General features: G+C 58.5%; 9 protein-coding genes across 9 annotated transcripts; 3 read left to right on the forward strand and 6 right to left on the reverse strand.

Moving 5' to 3' along the window:
- Nucleotides 1–1193: 1193 nt before the first annotated feature.
- Nucleotides 1194–4507, reverse strand: GGTG_06358 (hypothetical protein). The gene is made up of 3 exons (XM_009224175.1): nucleotides 3440–4507; nucleotides 1793–3353; nucleotides 1194–1703 (listed from the first exon to the last, which is right to left on the reverse strand). Exons 1-2 carry the CDS (start codon nucleotides 4014–4016, stop codon nucleotides 2287–2289), a joined length of 1644 nt encoding a protein of 547 aa, XP_009222439.1. The 5' UTR covers nucleotides 4017–4507; the 3' UTR covers nucleotides 1194–1703; nucleotides 1793–2286.
- Nucleotides 4508–4773: 266 nt separating this feature from the next.
- On the reverse strand, nucleotides 4774–6584 carry GGTG_06359 (hypothetical protein). The gene is made up of 2 exons (XM_009224176.1): nucleotides 6205–6584; nucleotides 4774–6143 (listed from the first exon to the last, which is right to left on the reverse strand). The coding sequence occupies exons 1-2, from the start codon at nucleotides 6301–6303 to the stop codon at nucleotides 4893–4895; spliced, it is 1350 nt and encodes a 449-aa protein (XP_009222440.1). The 5' UTR covers nucleotides 6304–6584; the 3' UTR covers nucleotides 4774–4892.
- Nucleotides 6585–6929: 345 nt separating this feature from the next.
- On the forward strand, nucleotides 6930–7369 carry GGTG_06360 (40S ribosomal protein S28; the record flags this gene model as incomplete). The annotated part of the gene is made up of 3 exons (XM_009224177.1): nucleotides 6930–6990; nucleotides 7068–7151; nucleotides 7308–7369. The coding sequence occupies 3 exons, from the start codon at nucleotides 6930–6932 to the stop codon at nucleotides 7367–7369; spliced, it is 207 nt and encodes a 68-aa protein (XP_009222441.1).
- Nucleotides 7370–8220: 851 nt separating this feature from the next.
- Nucleotides 8221–8517, forward strand: GGTG_06361 (molybdopterin synthase sulfur carrier subunit; the record flags this gene model as incomplete). The annotated part of the gene is made up of 1 exon (XM_009224178.1): nucleotides 8221–8517. The coding sequence occupies one exon, from the start codon at nucleotides 8221–8223 to the stop codon at nucleotides 8515–8517; it is 297 nt and encodes a 98-aa protein (XP_009222442.1).
- Nucleotides 8518–9313, reverse strand: GGTG_06362 (hypothetical protein). Its single transcript, XM_009224179.1, has 2 exons — nucleotides 9050–9313; nucleotides 8518–8943 (listed from the first exon to the last, which is right to left on the reverse strand). Exons 1-2 carry the CDS (start codon nucleotides 9173–9175, stop codon nucleotides 8590–8592), a joined length of 480 nt encoding a protein of 159 aa, XP_009222443.1. The 5' UTR covers nucleotides 9176–9313; the 3' UTR covers nucleotides 8518–8589.
- A 294-nt stretch (nucleotides 9314–9607) lies between these two features.
- Nucleotides 9608–13319, reverse strand: GGTG_06363 (hypothetical protein). The gene is made up of 2 exons (XM_009224180.1): nucleotides 11161–13319; nucleotides 9608–11082 (listed from the first exon to the last, which is right to left on the reverse strand). The coding sequence occupies exons 1-2, from the start codon at nucleotides 12490–12492 to the stop codon at nucleotides 9835–9837; spliced, it is 2580 nt and encodes an 859-aa protein (XP_009222444.1). The 5' UTR covers nucleotides 12493–13319; the 3' UTR covers nucleotides 9608–9834.
- GGTG_06364 (hypothetical protein) lies at nucleotides 13004–13751 on the forward strand (the record flags this gene model as incomplete). The annotated part of the gene is made up of 2 exons (XM_009224181.1): nucleotides 13004–13391; nucleotides 13512–13751. Exons 1-2 carry the CDS (start codon nucleotides 13062–13064, stop codon nucleotides 13749–13751), a joined length of 570 nt encoding a protein of 189 aa, XP_009222445.1. The 5' UTR covers nucleotides 13004–13061.
- A 731-nt stretch (nucleotides 13752–14482) lies between these two features.
- On the reverse strand, nucleotides 14483–16580 carry GGTG_06365 (hypothetical protein; the record flags this gene model as incomplete). The annotated part of the gene is made up of 3 exons (XM_009224182.1): nucleotides 16437–16580; nucleotides 14521–16364; nucleotides 14483–14495 (listed from the first exon to the last, which is right to left on the reverse strand). Exons 2-3 carry the CDS (start codon nucleotides 16293–16295, stop codon nucleotides 14483–14485), a joined length of 1788 nt encoding a protein of 595 aa, XP_009222446.1. The 5' UTR covers nucleotides 16296–16364; nucleotides 16437–16580.
- Nucleotides 16581–17773: 1193 nt separating this feature from the next.
- Nucleotides 17774–21600, reverse strand: GGTG_06366 (calcium-transporting P-type ATPase). Its single transcript, XM_009224183.1, has 4 exons — nucleotides 21425–21600; nucleotides 19876–21275; nucleotides 18471–19814; nucleotides 17774–18409 (listed from the first exon to the last, which is right to left on the reverse strand). The coding sequence occupies exons 2-4, from the start codon at nucleotides 21206–21208 to the stop codon at nucleotides 17871–17873; spliced, it is 3216 nt and encodes a 1071-aa protein (XP_009222447.1). The 5' UTR covers nucleotides 21209–21275; nucleotides 21425–21600; the 3' UTR covers nucleotides 17774–17870.
- Between the last annotated feature and the right edge of the window lie 141 nt (nucleotides 21601–21741).

A 21741-nucleotide genomic window follows, 5' to 3' on the forward strand; every position in this document is an offset into this window, starting at 1 on the left:
AGGCATTGCGATCAATTGAATTTGATTTTCTCTTGATGTTTTTTTCTATAGAGTTTGGGTGGGGAAAAATATAACGTGTGCGGATTTTTTTTTGGAGGTTGGGCTAGCCCATCCTGGATGCTGTGCGTCATGTCATCAAACAGGACGGCCAAGAGCCGCTGCTTCCAACACGTGCCAGGGTCCGGATGCTGGAGACGGAGGTCAGAGACATTATGCCAGCTATCCATCCCACCGGACTCGCAATGTCTGATAAGCCCCCAATGAGCGAGGAGGGGCGCCTATCTCGGTACCAAGCCAAGGGTGGATGATTGCCGAGATAGGCGGGGCCGCTCTCAACATATTTTGGCCAACGATCATAACGCGCACTCTCGGCTACCGACGGGTGCACAGGAAACAAGATGCCCTCGTTACGTGGACATTTTACCGGCCTGCCTGGTGCTGTTGCTCCCGATAAACGTCGCGGTGAGCGTCCCGGGAGCACCGAGCGCATCTCCCACATCACCCGGGCAGGAAAACCAAGCTTTCCAAATCAAGCCGGCTAGACCATTAGCCATGGCCGGGGCCGTCGCCAAAAAGCACGGGCCAGCCGAACAGCCTGTAACGAACCCCAGCTTTTCGCGGGAACAAAAGTCGGGGAACTGGCGCGCCAAGAGCCGCTGTCCAGCCCGCGATCAGTGCGCCCGCCCTGTTCCGCGCGACGGCGTCCCACCGCTGCAGAATTACTCGTGGCAGAGGCGAGGGAGCACGGGTGTTGACAAAGCCCATGCCTGTGACAGCACAGAGTTCGCTGGAGGTTTCTTGGCGTTGCTCATGGGGTCCGACCGTTTTGCATGCATCGATAACAATGCCTTGTCTGCCCCCAAAAAGGGAGCCGCATTCTCCCCTGTCTCTTTCAGCTGTGCGCTACTCCTAGTGGCCTGCTTGGCTGACGTTCGTGTTCGGTCAACCAAATGGGAAAAAGGCCGACATGATGATGTGGGGGCCAATCAGATGTGCGAAAAAATAAAAGGAAAGTGCACCAAGACAAAAAAGAAAGAAAAAAATAGTGATTTGAGGGAATAATACGCGCAGGCATGCAGGTGATGGGAATGGGCATCATCAATGTTGGACCATCGCACCAGCCGCGGTGACACGGCATCTGTCACATCTCCCACTGCCGCCATCCTTTCGGGGCACGTTTTGCATGTCCATGCCCCATGCTCATCCTCCTTTCCCCCTCCCTCCCTTTTTCACCCCAGCGCTCGAGTCGCCGCTAGGGTGCGGTCTCGGCCTCGCGGACCGTGATCGGCAGACCAACCCGGCAACGGGAAGTCGTGGGTACTACGGTGTTGACAATGACATTGGCGGAGTGCGGGAGCACCCATGTTTGATAAGAGACTCTCTGATATAAACAAAATCCCTACAGGGGGAGAGGACAATGAAGAGAAAACGGAGGGGAGAAAAACAATAAGGGGTGGGGTTCCTTGTCCCAAAAGCCGACGCAATGGGTGTTTTGCTCGCAGGGGTGGGAGACTTGATCTCCTGTTACAGTCCGCTCGGCAGTCACCTACCGATCACCCGGGGCGAGTTACACGCAGCGATGATCGGTAAGCCGGCATTTTGGCGGCCGCAGGGCTTCCCGAATAGGTTACAAAATGCACAGAGATCGCCCATCTGAAGGTCGTGCGGCATCAAGGAGTGGCAGTATTTCGGCAGGCTGACGGCTACCAGAGTCAGAAGAGGTGTTGGTTAGTGTGAAAAGGAAGTGAGGCTTGGTCTGGTCCGTGCTCGAGGGAATATGGGGTTTCCATACCCGAACACAGCCTCTCCCCACGTGTGGGAGGCATGCGTCTGAAAAGGCTGACAAAAGTTCCTGCGACAGCAGTTCGGGGCGAGGAAAGGGGTCACCCCCTGTTGGTCGCTGAGGGGGACAGAGGGCCTAGACCCCTGACAGGGGCTTTCGTCCTCTCGTTGGTCGCGTGCTATTAGCTTCTTGGGACATTGATAAACCACCACGCAAGAGTCGAATCGTTCGTCGCGTAAAAGCTACCTAGATCAGGAGACAGATAGTAGTCCTTGTGTCTCGCTAGTAGCCTTGGCCAGTGAGCAATAAGCCAGGTATGTTCATGGATGTGGCAGTGTGAAGGCGCGGAAGAATCCCCAAGAGAGGGGCAAACGCTCGTTCCAGTTCCACATAGACTCTCGGGGTGAAGAAAAGGGAGGGCAATGCACAGGTATCATAGAGATAATAAACCTCGAATGCCAGTAGTGTCGAGTTCCACCTCGCCCATACATCTCCCGCCTCGTCTAAAAGCCATCTTCGCCATCGCTCGGCTCGTTCCGGACAACGTCCCTCAACTCCTCGTGAACAAGCTCACCGAGCCGGGCGCTTTCGCGGAGCACGTCCCGCGCGGCCTCGGGCTTGATTTTCAGATCCTCCGCAACGAGCCGAGCCGCGAGCTCGGGAACCAGCACCGATTGCACGTACGTCGTGTGGCCGCGCGCCGCCACAAGGCGGTCCTTGACCGCCCTCTTCCTCAGCGATGCTGAGAAGCGGCGGATTAGCCACTCCGACATCAGCCGCGCCCCACGAAAGCCGTAGTAGCCCGGTGTCAGGCTGCCCCCGGCCTCCTTTTCCGACGTCAGCAGCGTCCGGCCCTTGCCCGAATCGACCCTGCGCGAGTACACGTCGCGGTAGTGAGAGTCCACTTCCGCCCTGAGAACCTTGTCCAGGTGGTCGTGCTGCCGCTCGAACCGGCTCTCTAGCAAATCCCAGTCGATGGTCGGGTATCCCTTCTCCTTCCATTGCGCATTTGCCTCACGCCGTTTGTGCAGCTGACATATCTTCTGCTGCTTCGCTATGCTCATCGTGATTGCTGTGAGTCCGTCGAGGAGGTCAGCGTCGATGGGGGCGTCACACATAGGACACAGATCGGGTCCATCCGACTGCACGGACTCGAGCTCAGTGAGTGATGAAGACGAGCTGGACACCGATAGGGCTCGACCCCGACTCTTAGCCAGGGGCTCTTTTTGGCGGCTGGTTGGGCTCTTGTCGTCCTCAGTGTCGAGATCTAGCATCTTGAACTTCGCGCCACCTCGTAACGGCGAATCTGTTACGGGTCTCCCCTTGAAGGACGGCTTTTTGCTGTCACCAGAAGGCGGACTGATTACCGAGTCAAATGCCTTGAATCGAGTACCAGCGGGAGTGTCTGGGGCCTCGCTGTCGACTGGCATGATAAACCGGGGCCTTTTGGTTGCGGGACCCGCGGCCGCATCCACGACCGAGCCGTTTGGCCTTTTGGGTGGCCTCACTTTCGGCTTGCGCGGTGGCTCCTCATCGCCGCCCGGTCTCTTCTTGGCTTGGGGTTGTTTTGCTGTGTGATCCGGTGTTAGCTCTCCAAACTCGACTTGCGTCTGTGTACAGATATGTTGATTGTTTAGGCGGAAGGTTCAAACATACTCCTCGGCGCTGTGTATTTCTTGGAGGACCTGACAAATATTTGTGCCTCAAGGTGGGCACCTAATTCCGACTTGGTCCTGCTTTTTTCTGGCCTCTTTGTGGGTTGATCCACAGCATCAATCTCGTCGTCAGACACGTCAACTCCGGCCTTCTGATCGTTTTTGGCTTTGGAAGACAAGCGACGGGATGCTCTCTCTGGGCTCTTTCGCAACCCTTGTTCGCTCCGTGCTTTGGCGCTTGTGGTTTCTGCGGCGCTCGTAGTGCTGCTCGCCTGTTGCTCTTTTCGAGGCCTCGGCTTCTGTGAGCTAAAAAGCGAGCCCTTGATATCCCCTTTGGTAGAGACGGAGCGGCTCGCGTCGTCGTTGTCCTCGTCGGAGGAAGACTCAGGCGGCGCATTGATGAGGGCCTCATCATCAACAGGCTGCGCAGTTGGTGACGATGGCTCCTCCTCGGGAGACGCCCTTATCGGCGACGACGATGGCTCATCCCCGAGAGGAGGTCTCGCCGCCGACCTCCGAGGTCGCCCATTAACCATGCTGAGGAGTTGGTTTACGCCGTGGCGGGAAAGTGGCGGCATATGAGAATTTAAAGATGAGAAGGAGAATGGGCGCGTTGTTTGGTGGGAAGAGGGCGCCGGCAAAGTTCAATGTGTGTCCTCGAACGGGCGCGCCTAATCGCATGAGTTGGGCGAGAAACCCGTCGCCTCGAGATTGAGGGCGCTATGCAGCGAGGCGATGCGACATCTGATGTGTTCGCACGTGACCTGATATTCAGGAAGGCCTTCAATAGGAGCCTGTATGGGTGAATAGACCCGACGCCCTTGCGTAGGCGATACCTAGGCGCTCAATAATCCTCAGCAGGAAGGTGCGGTTGAGCGAAGCCAGTATGCGTGCGTTCGGCGTCCAGCGCTGGTGTGGCCCGAGGGTGGTGACGCGATGGCCCCACAACGACGAATGCAGGGATATAATAAGAAAATCAATCAAATGAGCGTAACAAAATTGGCGAGCTGTTCACAAACGGCTGTGATGGGGGTCGGAGACCACTTGAGAGAAGACAGGATGAACGATGATGCCTGGTCCGAGAGAAACCGAGGCCGGCTTCAGCCATGACGACCTAAACACCCAGCGGATTGGTCTGACCGTGTCTCAAATCAACGCGTTTGATTGGCAGAATGCTGGAGGTTAATTGTGGGCCTTGACCATCGAGTGTCTGGCGAGCGAAGAAAGCATCAGACGAAGTACCTAGCCTCGACGATGTGGTATTTGGTTACGAATGTTGCGATATGCGATACTGTGGTATCTATCCTGTTGATTTTCGCGACTGAAATCAAGCACTGCGCTTCGTAATATTGCTTTATTTAACAGATCTACTAAGATCTCTCTCCAAGAGGCAGCGAGTAATGTCGCCCAGAGATAAAAGGGGTATCGAGCAAAACGAACAGACTACATATGCATCATGACAGCTTCGCAACCCTCTGCTCTAGCTCCTTGACCCATCCCTCCATGGCCTTTGCGTTGCCCTCCATTGATGCCTCTCCCTCTCGCATGGCCGCCTCGACCTTCTCCAGTCCCTCGCGCCACTGCTTGATTTCGGCAGCCGCCTCCGCCTGGCTCCGCTCGATACGGTCCAGCGTATCGCCGGCAGCCGCCGCATCCGCGTGGATCGCTCGGAGAGACCGCAACCGGTCCAGCAGCGGGGGCAGCAGCGGCGCGAGGTTCTCGATGGTGGGGAGAGTTCCGTACAGCGCGCTGATCTTGGCCTCGTACTCGCTCAAGTTGCTCGCGACGGCGCGTGCCCGCTGCGCCGCCTCGGCCTCGGCCGCCGACGTTGCGGTGCCACCCGTGTGCACCATCGGGACGAGCACCATCTCGCGCGCGGCCTCGAGAGTGTCGCGGCTCTTCTCCACAGACGCGGCCTCCTGGTTGAGTGCCCTCACCCTCCTCGTAAGCGTGTCGAGCGACACTGGCGTGGCCGATGCTAGGGCACCGACTTGCTTGTCGAGAGTCTCCAGCATCGGCAGCACCGCCCGTGGCAGACCCCCCGCGTCTAGCTCTGGTGCCGCCGATGAGCCGATTCCTAGGGACTTCTCGAGAAGGAGGAGTCGCTTATCGAAATCGGCGGCCTTGGCCAGTGCATGGCTCTGTTGGTATGTGGGCGCATACGTCACGGTGTAGGTCGCCCCGCCCGTGGCAGGCGGGAGCTTAGTGCTTGAGTCATCTGCGGCGGGCTGAGGCTCTGGCACGGGCGCGGACCTGAACACGGGCCCCTGCCTACTCGAAAGGCCCGAAATGCTCTCAAGCGCGCGGCTTAGAGAGTCGATGTCGGCCTCTGGGGAGGTGCCGTCTGCGGTGGGGTTGGGTGAAGTGGCTTGCTGCTTAGCGTATTCGGCCCTGGCCTCCTCAACCTCGCGCTTCAGGCGGGCGATCTTGCGCGCGAGGTTGCCGGCGTCATCGTCGTCGTCATCGCTCAAGTCTCCCAGCTCCAACGTGCCGTCTTCCAGAGTGCGGTGACGACGCGTCGAGACTTTGTATGACTTCCTCTTGCCGCTAACCCGGTCGGAGAAGTCGACGTCTCGCGCATCGACGTTGGCGGGGGTAAATATGGAGCGGGCCTCGGAAACTCTTAGCCGGGATCTCAGGACTCCCTCCGCCGCATCGTGGCCATCGTCGTCCTCCTCGTCCGATTGGGATTTGACGGTGCCTGTCTACCGAGGAGTTAGTTTTGCCAGCAACAAGCAAAATGGGGACTGGAGGGGTTAGTCTCACAGGGACCGTCGAGTTGTCGTCGGTTAAATCGGGGGTTTCGTAAATGTCGGGGGCCGTGTCGAGGTCGGGCAGCGCCGAGTATTTGCGGTTCAGAGCCATGGTGTAGGTGAGATAGGATGCCCGCTCCCTAGCAGGAGCAACGGCCGACGGACGATGAAGCAGCCAACAGTAACGTAGCTGTGATTGGCGGCCCAGAAACCACCGACGGATAAACGCACAGGTAGGTAGTCGGCTTGTATGTCTTGGAGTATGTTTGTTGTTGGACGCCGCTCGTTTGTCTCAACTTGGGGCTGGCGTCAAGTGCCCGCTGTTTGCTGATCAACATCGATCCCATTGACCAGAGCTCCAAACCCCTGTCTGCTAAATCGGTGCCCAGCAGCTGGCCCCGCCGCCTGGTCCCGCAGGTGCATGTGGCTTGTGCTGGTGGGTGGGTTTGCGACAGAGACTGAGCAGCCAATCAGCAGCCCCGTCGGATTGTCCCCTCCTTCGCTCCCACACAAATCCAAGTTCGAAAAAGAAAAAGCGTGGGAAGAAAAAAGCCCGTCATTTGGCATATCCTTCTGTTTGTTTCCCACCTCTCTTGCCCGGCGTCGACGTCTCCAGAAATCACCAACACACACCTCACGCACTCGAAAGTCGATGTAGGGCCCTCCCGATTTTCGTGCAGCTTCCTGTCCGCTGTCCCGACCGAAAACTGACATCGAGGCCCGCCGCAGTTCGTCAATATGGATTCCACCAAGCAGCCAGTCAAGCTCGTCAAGGTCACCCGGGTTCTCGGCCGCACCGGTACGATCCACGACTCCCATGAGAAGAAGAGACTGGGGGCGCAGAGAAGGAGAAGCGATTGCTGATTACATTTCCAGGCTCCCGTGGTGGTGTGACCCAGGTCCGCGTCGAGTTCATGGACGACCAGACCCGTAGCATTATCCGCAACGTCAAGGGCCCAGGTAAATAACAGCACCCTCCCGTCGAGATTCCTAGGACGCAGCACAACAGCCGAACCCAACTCTCGCCGCCCACGACGGCCCGCCCCTCGCAGATCGAAACGAAAGTACCACCGTCCGACGCCATGGGCACCTGGCTAACCACGCTTCCCTGCACAGTTCGCGTCGACGACATCTTGGTGCTCCTCGAGTCTGAGCGTGAGGCCCGCAGGCTGAGATAAGAAGGAGGAACGGTGGTGATGGGAGTCGGCGACGACGAAAAGAAATATGGCACGCACGCGCGCGAAGCTTCCCTAGGCAGCAGGGAATTGGATTCATGGAAAACGGCGAAGGCATTTGCTGCTTTCTAATCTTTCGTGTTAGAGAGAGGGGCGTCAAGGCTTGGGCATTCTGCTTTGCAGATCTAGGGTTGACAACTGAATTAATCAACCCTTTTTCGGCGTCTTCACCCGCATCGGCCAGGCAAAGATCTGATTCTACTACCGAGATACTACAGAGCCGCGGAATCAGGTTCTTTGGTTATGGACATCTATAATAACCAGCGAAAGAACCTAAGGCTAGGAGCCATGCTACTAATTCCCTTCCCTTCCAGATCTGACATTGCTCGTCGACATGTGGCCGAGGCGTGGTCTGCACTCTGGAGCCGAAGTTAGGCAGGTGCGGGTTACACACTGTGCGGCGTGGAGCGAATCACGTGGACCCCATCTGCTGTGGGCATCACCAAGCTCGAAATTTAAAGCTGCAAATTTTCCGACAAAATTTTCTTCTCCGACCTCAACCTCTCAACTTCCGTTCTCACCTCGCGCTTGGGGAAGAGACTGCGCGACTCACCAGCTGCAAAGGTATGTGCGATATTTATTCTACTGCTTTTGCTTCCTACAGGTTGAATGATGAAGAAAAAAACAGCATGTATTACCTGAACTACATTGATGTAACAATTTTTCACCGAGATCTCTGAGCAACCTCACCTCAACTCTTTCTTTTCACATGGACATGGCGGCACCGTCGATCAGCTGCTAACTCGACATTCCATCAGATTTGCTGCAGACCCGCGCGTTGCCCAGTCGCGATCATGACGACTGTCCCGCGTCCGCCGCGCGGCCATTTCAATGTGCTTTACTTTGCCAGCGCCAGCTCGTACACCTCCAAGGAGTTCGAGTCGCTGCCGGCGCCGTTGCCGCTGGGCAAGCTCTTTTCCACGTTGGAAGAGCGCTACTGCGGGATCAAGTCCAAGGTGTTGGACTCGTGCCTCGTCACGATCAACCTCGACTACGTAGACATGCCGGTTGACGGTGTCGCCGAGGCTGAGCAACTCATCATCTCGGAAGGGGACGAGGTCGCAATCATACCTCCTGTCAGCTCTGGATGAGAGGGGACCGGCTCCCTTGACTTTGTTCTACCGTTTCTATCTTGGCTATATGTCGGTATACACAGCACGATATCATATGCCGAGGAGAGGGTCTTCCTCTGACCGCTCGGCCCTGAACACAACGCGCCGGCCCAGCCTGGCTGCACGTAACTCGCGGCGGAGAGCTCTCTCGCGTGCCCACTCGCGCCGCCAGCGGCGTAGCTCGCGCATCTTGCGGATCAGCCAGAAGGCGAAGAAGATGATGCCGACGATGATCAAGGTCGACGCGATGCTGACGGCACCAGTCAGGGTCGTGATGGTGGACACCTGGCAGCCCAGCGGCCGCGTCCGGATTTCCCACCGCTCGGCCCAGTGCGGGCAGATTTTGTCGTCGTAGGCCGGCGCGAGGAGTGGAATAGAGTAGGTGTTTGATGTGCATGTCCACGACTGGGCGGCTACGTTAGCCGACTGTGTCCTATGTCGCACATTTGGTGTGGCGTAGGACGAGCGTCGGTGTAATGGAGAGATGGATGGATAGACGGTAGACACGTACGAATGGACACCAGCTGCAACCGTCCTCTACAAGACAGGCACCGCAGTCCTGGTGGCGCCAGCACCTGAGGAACTGCTTGTCGTCCTCCCAGTCCGAGATGTTGAACGACTCTCGTATGGGCTGCATTGTGTAGGCGGAGCGAATAAGCTGAATCTCTGATTTTTGAATATTTGAAGGTCAATGAAAAGCAATGAAGCGAAGAGAGAGTCTGGTGACCTCGAGAAAGACAGAGCGCACACGCGGCCTGAAAAGCTCGCGTGCGCTTTGCACAGCCCGCCCGGCCACGGTGCGGGGTACGCCGTCAGACATTAGAAACGGGCGATATCGTGTGTCATGTTGGGTGCACGCGCAAGCCCGGCTGGCCGGGTCCTCCCTGGTCTGCACTCTCGGCGGTTCCGGTCATCGGGCGCTTTCCTGGGCTTTTGTTGTGCTGCAAGACTTGGCGTGTGTTGTGGTTGTGTTATTGTGAGAGCGTGGTCGCTTGGCTGGGTTGGAGACTGGACCTAATAAGGCTGGACATTGGGACGAGTCTAAGGCCTGGGAGATGCTACAGAGTCGCAAAAAAGGGATAGATTATAGTTCATGATCCTCTGAGCCGATGTCCTGTTCATCAAGTGTCGTTATCTAGTGCTACTTTTAGTCTGTAAGCGGCGTCTTTGTATCGCAAACAGCTCCTTCTTTTCCCCATAAACTCCACACTGCCTGTAACCTCCCAAATGCTTCCAAAACTCTAGCCTCGTCTAGAAAGCCCCAAGTCTCTATAACGATAGCCGGATGTGTGTACCCTACGAGCTGACGATGTTCCTCGCCCGCCTCCTCTCCTCCTCCGCGAGCACCCAGTTCATGCCGCCGTCCCCGTCCTCCTCTTCCTCCTCGGCCACGAGCTCGTCCCACTCGTCGTCCTCCATGTTTGCCACCATGAGGATCTGGCTGACGCGGGCGAACTTCTCGCGGAGGGCGTAGTTGCCGCGCGCGACGGCGCTGACGATGGCCGAGAAGTCGCGCTCCATGCGCACGGCGCCGAAGCCGCTGACGCGCCCCGCCGCGGCCCAGACGCGGCGCTCCAGCACGCCCGCCAGGTGGGAGGCGGCGGCGTCCACCAGGGCGGCGTGGGTGCGCGGGGTCATGAGGCGGGCGAGCGGCTGCACGAGCGCGTCCCAGCGGTGCTCGAAGACGCGGCCGGCCTGCTCGAGGCGCTCGAGCACGTCGGCCTCGTCCTCGTCGTTGCGGCCCGCCAGCTCGGCCACGTCGGCCTCGGTCAGGCCGTAGTCGGCGTGGCGGAACGTCTCGGCCAGCATGGGCCGCAGCCGCGGGCGGACGACGTGCACGCCCAGGGCCTCGACCCCTTCGCGCAGCAGGTCGCTGGCCTTGGCGAGGAAGTTGGCCTCGAGCACGCGCAGCTCGCGCGCCACGGCGGCGGCGTCGCGGCCCAGCGGGAACAGGTCGCGAGGCGTGCCGGGCGGCGGTCGTGGGGGCGGCCCGCCGTTGGGCGGGGATGAGAGCTTGGCCAGCTCCTCGTCCGACGGGCCGGCGCGGCTGGTGATGATACGGGAGAGGTACTCCTTGGCCATGTCGAGGCTGTTTGTCAGCACGACGAAGCCGACGATCTTGTCCTCGGGCGGGAAGCCGCCCTTGACCGTGGCGCTCGGGAAGGTGTCGTCGCGCATGCGGCGCTGGATCATGCCTATGAAGTCGGACCCGAGCACGCGCCCGACCGTGGGGATGACGGAGCTGACCACCTCGATCTGCGAGGTGGACATGGACCGCTGCAGAACCGTGTTGACGATGTACATGACGTCGTCGACGGCCGATATGATGTAGGGCGGGTTGCCGTCCACGGGCTTGCCGATGCTGAGCGTGAGGCCGCTGGGCGACTCGTCGAGCTGGAAGGCCTTTTCGACCGACCGGCGGAAGTAGAAGGTCGACATGACGTTGTAGGGGGCCGTGAGCTTTGTGTTGACCTTGCGGTGCAGGTTGGAGTTTTTGATGACTGGTGGGATGACTAGAGGGGAGTCGTCGGGGGTTTCGGGTTCCTAGATGGGAAGTAGCAGGTTGTTAGAGCCATGCTGTCATGTAGAAACAAACAGAGGGATAGAGCCAACAACACTTACCTTGCACTTTGCGGCGAGGAAGCGGGTATACAGCGACCACTTGCCCAGCATGTCGGCGATTTCCGCCAGCAGGCCGTCCACCTCCTTCATGTTGACGCCCTCGTCCTCGCTGGCGCGCGGGTTGCTGTTGGTGCCGGCGCCGCCGGCGGGCGAGTTGACGCGCGGGGTGCCGCCGAAGCCGCCCTTCTGCTGGGGCAGGAAGCTCTGGACGAGGAAGGAAAAGGGGTAGCTCTTGACGTCGGTCAGCTTCCTGTCGACGGCGCGCTCGTCGCTCCAAGAGTCGAGCACGATGCCGCCCTGGACGTCGACCTCGACCTGCAGGCGCTCGATGACGCGCACCATCTTGCCGTCACCGTAGTGGCGCTCGACCAGGGCGCCGTGGCCGTCGACGATGCGGGCGATGTGCTCAAACAGCTGCGTGAGCGCCTGGGCGTAGAAGAATCCGGCCGTGGTGGTGCCGCCGCCGCCGCCGCCGCCGGGCGTGGTGGCGGCGGGGGGCCCGTCGCGCAGCGTCTGGCGGGCCGTGCCGGCCACGCCCTGGCACACGTAGCGGCCGTAGACGTCGAGCCCGACGTCGCCGCGGCCGATGAGGGGGAAGAGCTTGAAGAAGCGCGTGACGCGGGCGCCGTCGGCGTCGGCGGCGGCCCGGTCGAACTCGCGCAGGAACAGCCCGCACAGGCTCTCGCGCGCCGACTCGAGCGTGGCGGCGGGGCTGTCGGGCGTCTCGACGGTCGGCACCACGGCGCGCGCGAAGCCGCAGTGCAGGATGGCGGGCGGGATCGCGGCGGCGCGCGAGAGGTAGCCGGCCGCGGCCTCCCAGTCCTGCGGGGCGCCCATGCTGCCGACCACGCCGGCCACGCAGGCCTTGAGCTCGGCCACCTGCTCGACCACGCGCAGCGTCGCCTGCACCCGCGCCTTCTCGAGGTCCAGCTCGCGCACGCGGCCCGACAGCCGCGCGGCCGTGTCGGCGGCGCCCGCCAGCATGGTGTTGGACACGGCGCGCGACGCAATCACCTGCGCGCCGAGGGTGGCCCGGAGGTTGTCGAGCCGCAGCAGGTCGCGGCCGAGGTCGGCGTGCGACGTGACGAGGCCGTCGAGGCGCGTCGTCAGGGCCTGCTCGCGGGCGTGCAGGGCTTCGAGCGCCCTGCGCACGTGGGCCGTGGTCGAGGCATCGTCGAGGGGGCCGGCGAGGTCTGCGGCTGGGTTCTTCATGGCCGTGGAGGGGTGCGGCGGTCGGTGTGGCAGCTTGAGGTCTGACGGAGCCGCAGCGGGTCGCTGTTTCGAGCCGTCGGTTGCTGCCAATAACCGGCGGCCATTGGTGGTGGCAGGCATTCGCGTCGTCTTGCGATCTGTCCGCGCATGCCGAATCCTTTAGCACTCGCCTGCTGTCCGGAGCGGCGCCTTGTCGTCCTCGTCGCCTCTCCTTGCTTCTATTTGATCTTGTGTCCTTGGCGGGGATCTAGCCACCTAATTGATCCCACCAATTTTGAGCCGGAGCTTCACCACCATGACATTTTGCGACATTTTACATGCAAGCTCGCCAGACTGTGACCCCTGGATTCCTCAGACTACCCTCTACCTAGGATGCAATAAATTACTCATGGCTCTGGCCCCAATAGCTCAAGTATTCTCGCACTGCTCAACCACCCATTTGGGAGTAATTGCCACGCCGTTTTGCCATTCTTGCTTCTCGCGTACTTACTTGCTCCTTGCTTGAGAAGGGCCTCAACCGCATTCACGTTTCCGTAGCCCACCAGGTGGTTCAATAGTGGTGTATACCCCTCATCATCCCGAGCTTCGAGGTCGGCACCATTCTTGCATAGGAGTTTCAGGATTTCTGGGTTATCGTGCCGATGTAATGGAGTTCTACCTTCGTTATCCTTCGCGTTGACGTCGGCGCCATGCTGGATAAGGAGGGCGCAGATTTCCTGGTTTTTGTGGACGTGCAAAGGAGTTTTCTTGTCTTCATCCTTCGCGTTGACGTCGGCACCATGTTGGATAAGGAGGGCGCAGATTTCCTGGTTTTCGTGGACGTGCAAAGGAGTATCTCCGTTTGTGTTTTTCGCGTTGACATCGGCGCTATGTTGGAGAAAAAGAGCACACATTTTCTGGTTTTTGTGGACGTGCAAAGGAGCATCTCCGTTTGTGTTCTTCGCGTTGACGTCGGCGCCATGCTGGATAAGGAGGGCGCAAATTTCCCGGTTGTTGTGGACGTGCAAAGGAGTACCTCCGTTTGTGCTTTTTGCGTTGACGTTGACCCCATACTTGATAAGTTTGGCGAGTGGAATAGCCATTTGCCCCTTGCAATCGGCCATATGGTGAAGCAATGTGAACCCTTTCAAGTCGACCAGATTTGGGTCCGCTCCTCGTCCAGCGAGAAGAGTTTCGAGCAGATCTTCGTGGTTGTTGCGAACCGCATACCACAGTGCTGGACGGCCAAAATGATCGCGGGCGTTGACGTCGAGCCCTTTGTCGAGAAGCTTGATGACCTCATCCATATCACCAAGGCCGGCGGCTGCCCAGATGTGAAGGTCGGCCCATCGCTCGAGAAGGAACGACGGGATGGAGACGTCAACTTGCCGCCAGACTAGCTCGTCCAAGAGCACATTAACATCGTAGCCCGCATCGGCAAGCAATCGAAGGTTCTGACGTAATCCAGGAGGGTTTTGGGTAAGCTTGTCCTCCCAATTGCTGATGTAGGTCCAGTCCCAAATGTGGCCGCCCGCCAGAATCGAAGGGTCGTCGCCATGGTCGAGTCCGTCCTTGAGGCAAGAGAGGTCACCTTGGAGGAATGAGTTCGCTATGGCTCTGCGAAAGTGTTGGGCATACCATGGAATCTGGCATGCGCCGCTCGAAATTGCTGGTTTCGCTTTTTCAGCATCAAAGGTGTACCACTCCCCGATATATCTGAGCATATCCACCCCCAGTAGATGACTTTTCACGACATCAACGCTGAGCGCTCCCTGTTGCATTGTTTTGGTAGCCGCCAACGCCAGGTGCTTAAGAAAAGGAGCGTAGCCATATACGCAGAGATAATACGCCATGGAGTGCTCCCGTTCCCATTTGAGCTGAAGATTCTGGCGGCCCTTGGTGGCCTGGGCGGAGGTATCATCAACGAAACCAGCTCCAACAAATCCAGATAGGTCGGCATCCGACAATAGTAGCTGCCCGATTGCCTCATGTGATCCATGCGCAATAGCCGCAACCAAGGGAGCACCGTACCGCTCTTGGCCGATCGACTTTCTTGTATAGTGCCGGTACGGGAGTGGGTCGGGGGAAGCCTTGATGAGGCTCGCGGCGTCTTGCTCAGCCAGTAGATATATCAAGGACACGTTCTTCGTGTGTTTACGCAACCCGTACATCGCAATTGCGTTGTCCAGCTCGACCCATCGATGCTTGGGGAAGTCTTGGAGGAATTGGAGCTGGCATATACCGCCCTGCTGCGCACGGTCGGAGTGATATATGACGTTTTGCAGCGCGTATTGAAGGAACGGGAATGTTCTGCATAGCCGACGCCCGCGAGCCCGGGCGTCTTTTGATTTTTCGGCTCCGTTCTCAGTCTTGGCGAGGGGTCCCGGGCCAGGGCCGGTGTCGAGGGGGGCATCGGGCAGGGCCTCGAGGTCGAAAGGGGTATCAAGCGCAGTAGACAGAGCGTCTGGATGCACAGCTGATGAGCTTTCTGGCACGACGTCAAATGTTCCCTGTCGAATGTAGCTGAGGCAGCCGTCCTTGAGAGCGTCGTGGCTGATCGAGCCAAAGTCTCCCTTGAGATCTGACCAGACCTTTTCCAAGCCCCCCTTGAAGAGGTAGTCGCGGATGGACTCGTGGATGAATTGCACGGTCGACTTCTTCGTCGACGTGACCTCGACAAGGCCCTTTGAGGAGCTGACGATGAACCTCTGCATATGGTCTCGAGTGATCTCTTCCGAGTCCCAAGGCTGGTGGCGGATAGCGACCTCACCAGGCTCCGAGTCATACGGCACTATGGCAAAGTAGAGCTCCTCAGGGGCTAGTGGCCGCCTCGCGTAGAGTGTCCACTGGATGCACAGCAAAAGCTGGGCCTTGTTGTCCTCATCTCGGGTAAGAATGCTCTCGAACAGGGTGTGTAGGTCCTTGGGGATCTCCTTGAGCTTTTTCTTGAGGGCATGGATATTTCCGCGATCGAATTCCCGGTTCAGGATCTGCGTGACAAGCACCGCCCACATGAAGATTCCCGATGCGCTCTTCAGCATTTCGGCTCGGACTTCTTTCGCGGTCTTGTTTTTCCCAATATTGAGGTCGCTCTCGAGGTAGCTGACGATATCGCGCTCGTGTCCGCTTTGAACGTCGAGGTTGAGTTCGAGGCACTTATCGACTGTGATGTGTGGGTAGTGCCGACTTGAGAAGCAGGCCCGGAAGGGAGCTCCCTGCGACAGTGACAACTCTCCGAGCTCGGCGAAGAAGCCTAACATATCTCTAATCTCGCTTTCGTCGCACTCGTCGAGCGCATCGACAAAGCAAGTTAGCCGATGGCCGGGGGCGAGGACGGCCGCTCGGAAAAGATCTTTTAGGAGATCAACTGTCCAGTGTGGGGATGCGGCCGGGTCTCCGAGCCCAGAATCCTCGATGAAGCGTTTCCAGATGACTGCGAGATCGTTCTCGTTCATCTCCTGGAGTATCTGGATGATGAGGTGGCGATACATGCCGACCGTTGACTTCTCTAGTTCGTCACCGCGAGCGTGGAAGAAGAAGGACACAACTCTGCTTCCACCCAGTCCTTTCTTCGCTCCCTCGAGCAGGTATTTCATGAGGGTCGATTTCCCGGTGCCGGCCTTTCCCTTGATCCAGAGCACCCCGTTGCTCTCGGTCATCTTCGCTTCGCCCTGCCAGTCGATGTATTCCGGTACAGTGAGAAACCACTTGCAGGTTTTCCGATGAGCGCGCTTGATGCCCATCTGGCGATCACCCATATGCTCAAAGGCTAGGGATTCAAGAGCATCTTTGCATTTCTGGGCGTGGGTGCCTGGCAGTGCTGGACCTAGCACTCCGCACTGCGCCCTTTCTGCTGCCCCGGCACACTGGACGAGGCGTTGTAGGGCCGCTGCGACTTTCCGATACTCCACATCGAGGAGCCCTGAGAATCGGCACATGTCCATGTGATCGTTTGCGATGTGTTGGGTGATTTCAATCGGCGAGTGGAGAGAGGATGATGTATCTTCTACAACCTGTGGAAGTCAAGGTCAAGATAGTCAGATATTTGGGCATGTTCATATAATTGTCTTCCAGGATGTACTAACCTTTTTACCAAGCAAACGCACAACATGTTGCTCTTGAAAGGAATGGATAGCCCACCCTTTCCTCTGCGCTATTATGGGAAAGTCGTCTCTAAGCTCTCGCAACCGTTCAGAGCTGGGCAGGAGGGTGTCGACGACTGCCTGGCTCACCGTGACGCCAAGAGTGCGGGCAAGACGCTCCGTGGCGTGTAGTAAGAGGCCTCGAGGATCGGCGCCGGAGTGCGGTGTTCCGAAAAAGACGACGCCGATGGTCGCAGACGTGGCCTGCCGCAGATGGTCGTGTGAATGACAACCCTGAGATCGTCTCAGCATCTCCTTCACGACGATGCCGCCCAGGCTGTGCGCGATAAAGATCAGGGGCCTGTGTGTGGCGCCGCGCCTTTCTGCCTCGAGTGCTACCAGAAAATCTCCAGCGATGTCGTAGATTGTGTTCTGGCTGGCGCGAGGGCCGAAGACCTGGTGCCGAATATGAGTGTCGTACCCATATGTCATGATCCGGGCATCCGGGATGGTGCTGGGTAGCAGGTCCGTAGGCCAGTAGACGGAGGAGGTCTCGCGGGCTGAGGAGCGCTGTAGAAACCTGGCGAGCTTCCTCGGGGGTTCAGCGCCATCCTCGGCGTCGACTTGTGCGCCCTGGACCCCGCATTTGCGCCATGTGAGGTATGGGTGGCCTGTGAAGCCGTGTACGAAAACAATGCTGTTGGCGAAACACTCACATCGGTCAGTATATATGCTCGACTAGAAACACTCGTCCCTCTCACGAAACGTACTCTACCGATGGCTGAGTGTCGGGCACCCTTAGAACAGTCAAGCCTTCCGAAGGAATCTCCGATGGAGACCCCCCGGAGCAACTGGCCATGGCCAGCTCGAAGAAGTCGTTTCTATTAGAGAGAATGGTCGTGTGCGCTGACGAGGAAGAGAATACGAGGGGATTGGGAGAGCCTGTCGGAATGCCAGTCGTTTGATGATGTCGAGATTGAAGGCGGATGAGGTTCAGGGCCCTGGGACAATTTCAAAGGGCCAAGCCAGCCAACAAGTACCGCCTTGCCAAGGGTGTATGGGAGAGGGGGGCAATGCCACCGTGCCCGAGTGGTGTGGGCGTGAGCGATTGGTCTTCGGTGTTAGTAGGGTAGCGCAAGCACCGCCTCATTCTCGTAGGCATCAATGAGGTTCGTCTATTAGGCAGGCTACGCCTAGCTAGAGACGCAAGCATGCAGGCTGCGACATAGTGCATAGTGCCCGGCATCTCAGCTAGTGTCAGTCGTCCTGGGGACACCAAAGCGGTGCTGAACGGATCATTTCACTTCGCGTACCAGAGCAAGTAGAAACATATACCACAAGGGGAAATTCGTGAAGTGTATCCTCGTTACAACAACGCTTCCATTATACTCTGCGCTAATGGTACATGTGCCCGTCTCTCTATATTTCTTTTTTGTTTTACACGGCATGACTGTAGTTGCTGCCTAACCTCCTGCGGCCGTACTTGAGCCACTTGCGCAACTCGTCGGCCCAGAAGACGCTGCTACAGAGCACGATGAGCCACAGGAGGTCCATAAAACCCAACGCCTCGGTCTGGAACACCTCCTGAAGCCAGGGGAAGTAGATGACAAGCAGCTGGCCCGCCAGACTGAGCGACACAGCCCAGTTGAAGAGGGAGTTGCGGAACAGCCCGATCTCGCCCCTGAGCACCGACTTGGACTCGGACCGACACGAGAGCGCGTTGAACATGTCGAAGAGCACGAAGCACGTGAACGTCATGGTCGTATCGCGCCGTGTCACCTTGCCGTCGTCGAGCATCTCGCGCGTGTACACGAGCATCGTTCCAATCATGATGATGGCCGCCGACTGTGCCACTCGCATGACGAGCGACCGCGTCAGGACCGGGTCGTTGCGCTTGCGCGGTGGCCGATTCATAACGTCCTTGTCCACCGCCTCGACACCCAGCGACTGCGCAGGAGGACCGTCCATAATGATGTCTATTGGGGATAATCGTTAGCAATGGGCCCAAAACATCTGCACAGAAGGTAGTTCACTCACTAATCCACAAGATCTGCATCGCGTTGAGCGGCGATTTGAATCCGAGGGCCGTGCAGATCAGGACGAGGGACAGGCCAGCTGCGCTGGTGCTCAGCTGGAACGTGAGGAAGTTCTGGATGTTGTTGAAAATTCCCTTGCCCTCCTCGATGGCGTGGAGGATGGTGGAGAAGTCGTCGTCGGTAAGGATCATGTCAGCCGCCTCCTTGGCCACGTCGGTACCGTGTCGCCCCATGGCAATCCCGATATCAGCTTTCTTGAGCGCCGGCGCGTCGTTGACACCGTCGCCCGTCATGGCCACGATGTCACCACGCATCTGGAGTGCCCTAATAATTTTCATCTTGTGGTCTGGGTTGGTCCGCGCAAACACAGTAGTCGTCTGCATCGCTTGCGCCAGCTCCTCTTCCGACATGGCATCCACCTCGTCGCCGCGGAGCACGGGTCGCACGCTGACCTGATTATCCGTGTGCTCGCGGGGCGTCGCGATCTGCATCCCCAGTTGACGACCGATAGCAACTGCTGTTGTCTCGGCATCGCCTGTAATCATGATAACCTTGACCCCGCCGCGCATCAATTTCCTAATCGAGCGTCCGACTCCAGGCCGAGGAGGGTCGCTCATGCCGACGAGACCAGCAAAAGTGAGGCCGGTGTATGATTCCTCGTTGGTCGCCGGGTGCCAGTCATCCGACTTGTCACCCGCCGGAGTGCTACTCCGAGTGGACGAAATCGCAGCCTTGCCTTTCGTAGATCTGCTGACAGGGCCGCTCGCAAAAGCCAGAACACGGAGTCCCTGGGCCGCCATCTTATCAGCAGCTTGCAGGGCCTCTTGCCGACGGTTCGAGTCAAGGACGAACTCGCGACCTTCACCGGTAATGTAGGTGTCGCAGCTCGCCAGGATCCTGTCGATGGCGCCTTTGATATACGCGAATTCCTTATCACTCTTGCCACCCTCGGCCGCGATAGTGACGCCCATCCACTTCCTCTCAGAGCTGAAAGGGGTCTCGGTGGCTCGCTGTCCAACCGATCCCCTGACGTCATGCTCCTTGAATCGATCCAGGAGGTCCAGCATCGCAATGTCCGTCGGCTGCCCTACCCAGCGCGTGTAGGAAGAGCTCATCTCGCCCTTACCGAGAGTCGACGTGAGCACTGCCCTCGCAGCTGCGCCATTTTCGGTATACTGGTGCGCAAGGCGAGCATTGTTGGCGATATTCCCGATGCGCAGAATTCTCAAAGTCGCAGCATCTGGCTTCGCCTCGGTGAACTCGTCATCTGAGTCAACGCTGACAGAACTAGGCTGGCCAAAGTACCACATCTTGGTTGTAGTCATGTGGTTCATGGTGAGAGTGCCTAAAGGGGCTAGGTCAGTATGCCCTGGGTTCGAAGTGTGAGTAGCCGCTTCCAAACTGACCTGTCTTGTCCGTGCACACAACGTTTACGGAGCCGAGAGTTTCCACCTTGGGCATTTTCCTGACAATCGCATTGCGCTTAGCCATGCGATGGACACCAAGAGCAAGCGTTACGGTGACAATGATAGGCAGGCCTTCAGGGATGGCGGCGACGGCGAGAGAGATCGAGATGGTGAAGATTTCGAGCAGCTTCTTTCCCTGGAAAAATCCGATGAGGGAGATGAGACCGATCACAACGAAAGAAAATTTGCTCAGCTGCCCGCCTAGGTCGTCCATGGAGAGTTGCAGAGGGGACCGAGGGCTCTCGGTCCCCGAGACGCTCAGCGAGATGGTTCCAAAATGCGTGTTTCCTCCAGTGGCAAAGACGATTCCCTGGCCGTGTCCAGACCTGACCAGAGTGCCCATGTAAGCAACATTCTTGGGCGCCTGAGAAGCGTCCTCGCCCGCCTGACTCTTAGTCTCGAAGGACGGGCTAGGAAGCTGCAGGCTAGTGCCTCCAAAGGGGGTGAGCGGGCGCTGGTCTCGCGAGCGGGCGGCGGCCGTGAGTCTCTCGGGCTCGTTCTCGCCGGTGAGGTTCGATGCATCAATGGTCAGATCTATGGCCTTGGTCACACGAATGTCGGCAGGGATGCGATCGCCTGTTGTGAACATGACCAGATCGCCCGGAACCAGCTGCGAGGCCATGACCTTGGCCGAGCTGGCTTCCATGGCTGCTTCACCGGGGGTGGTGGCACCCGAAGGAGACTGATCACCACTGCTGCCGGCATCCACAGGCCAGTTCGCCGGGCGCCCCGTGGTGGGAGTTTTGGGCATCTGAGTTCGTATCAAATGGGCATGGTCTGGGACCAGGTGGCTTAGAGCCTCGATCGATTTCTCGGACCGGTATTCCTGCACAAAGCCGACGGTGACGACAATAGTGACGGCGACGGTGATGCTGATGGCATCATCGGTGTTTCCAAGGAATACGGACGCTGCGGCCGAGACCAGCAGCATCAAAATTAACGGCTCCTTAAACTGGCCGATGAATCGTAGCCATAGCGGCTCGGGGGCCTCGTGGGGGATCTCGTTGGGGCCATGTTCGTGGATGCGCGTTATAGCCTCGTTGGGGGTCAGGCCATGAGTAAGCGAAGTTCTGAGGCGGGCGGCGGTCTCGGCCGGGGATAGGAACGAGTACTCGTCGGCGACAATCCTCGACTGGGCAGAGGTCGTGCGCGCATGGTTCGGTGGCCTGGAACGCGAGGCCTCTCGTTCGTCATCGCCGCTGATGGTCGGCAGGTCGGGACGGCTCAGGGGAAGCAGCGGGATGCCATGGGAGCTATTGGAGCCTTTTTCCATTTTATGCGAGCCGGAGTGGTGACGTGGACAGGGGCACGGCGATCATGAGACCCGGGGAGAAGACAGCCTGCCGAGGGCGAGGGTTAGATCAACAGGACGGCAACTCGTATATCAATGGAGGCCATATCGAAGCCAATCATCAAGCCTCATGATTCTGCGGTTTGCGCCCGCCACCAGCACGAACTTGGGCGGTGGGCGCAGGCAAGGTGTCCTTACAATGGAGAATGAACCGGCATGGGGCCTGCGCAGAACCGATTCAATTCGCCTGCGGATGCATCAGTGTCGTGTCTGTGCAGACTGCTGTTGGTGGTGGCCGTAGAATGGCGAGGATCGTCGTTGGGGCTAGGGTCTATTAAATGGATGCGATTTCCAAAGTTTGGCGCGTTTGGTCGTCGTGGCTTAAAGTTCTCCTGTGCCTGCATGACGCTGGACGTAGGAAATCTGGCACCGGGACCCACACCCAGCTGGCTGCCGGGCGGTCTGCGCCAGGCAGCCAGTTGGACCCTAGAATCTGCTTAGGTAACCGTGAGCTC

Source organism: Gaeumannomyces tritici, assembly GCF_000145635.1.
Source record: "Gaeumannomyces tritici R3-111a-1 unplaced genomic scaffold supercont2.3, whole genome shotgun sequence".
NCBI lineage: Eukaryota > Fungi > Ascomycota > Sordariomycetes > Magnaporthales > Magnaporthaceae > Gaeumannomyces > Gaeumannomyces tritici.

Coding starts and splice junctions, on each gene's coding strand:
- GGTG_06366 (XM_009224183.1), bottom strand. CDS start 21,208: ATGGAAAAAGGCTCCAATAGCTCCCATGGCATCCCGCTGCTTCCCCTG. Junction 19,815..19,875: donor TGTGTGCACGGACAAGACAG/GTCAGTTTGGAA, acceptor TAGCCCCTTTAG/GCACTCTCACCATGAACCAC. Junction 18,410..18,470: donor GATGCAGATCTTGTGGATTA/GTGAGTGAACTA, acceptor TATCCCCAATAG/ACATCATTATGGACGGTCCT.
- GGTG_06363 (XM_009224180.1), bottom strand. CDS start 12,492: ATGCCTGCCACCACCAATGGCCGCCGGTTATTGGCAGCAACCGACGGC. Junction 11,083..11,160: donor TCCTCGCCGCAAAGTGCAAG/GTAAGTGTTGTT, acceptor CTTCCCATCTAG/GAACCCGAAACCCCCGACGA.
- GGTG_06359 (XM_009224176.1), bottom strand. CDS start 6,303: ATGGCTCTGAACCGCAAATACTCGGCGCTGCCCGACCTCGACACGGCC. Junction 6,144..6,204: donor ACGACAACTCGACGGTCCCT/GTGAGACTAACC, acceptor ACTCCTCGGTAG/ACAGGCACCGTCAAATCCCA.
- GGTG_06358 (XM_009224175.1), bottom strand. CDS start 4,016: ATGCCGCCACTTTCCCGCCACGGCGTAAACCAACTCCTCAGCATGGTT. Junction 3,354..3,439: donor GAAATACACAGCGCCGAGGA/GTATGTTTGAAC, acceptor CGGATCACACAG/CAAAACAACCCCAAGCCAAG.
- GGTG_06362 (XM_009224179.1), bottom strand. CDS start 9,175: ATGCAGCCCATACGAGAGTCGTTCAACATCTCGGACTGGGAGGACGAC. Junction 8,944..9,049: donor GTTGCAGCTGGTGTCCATTC/GTACGTGTCTAC, acceptor GTAGCCGCCCAG/TCGTGGACATGCACATCAAA.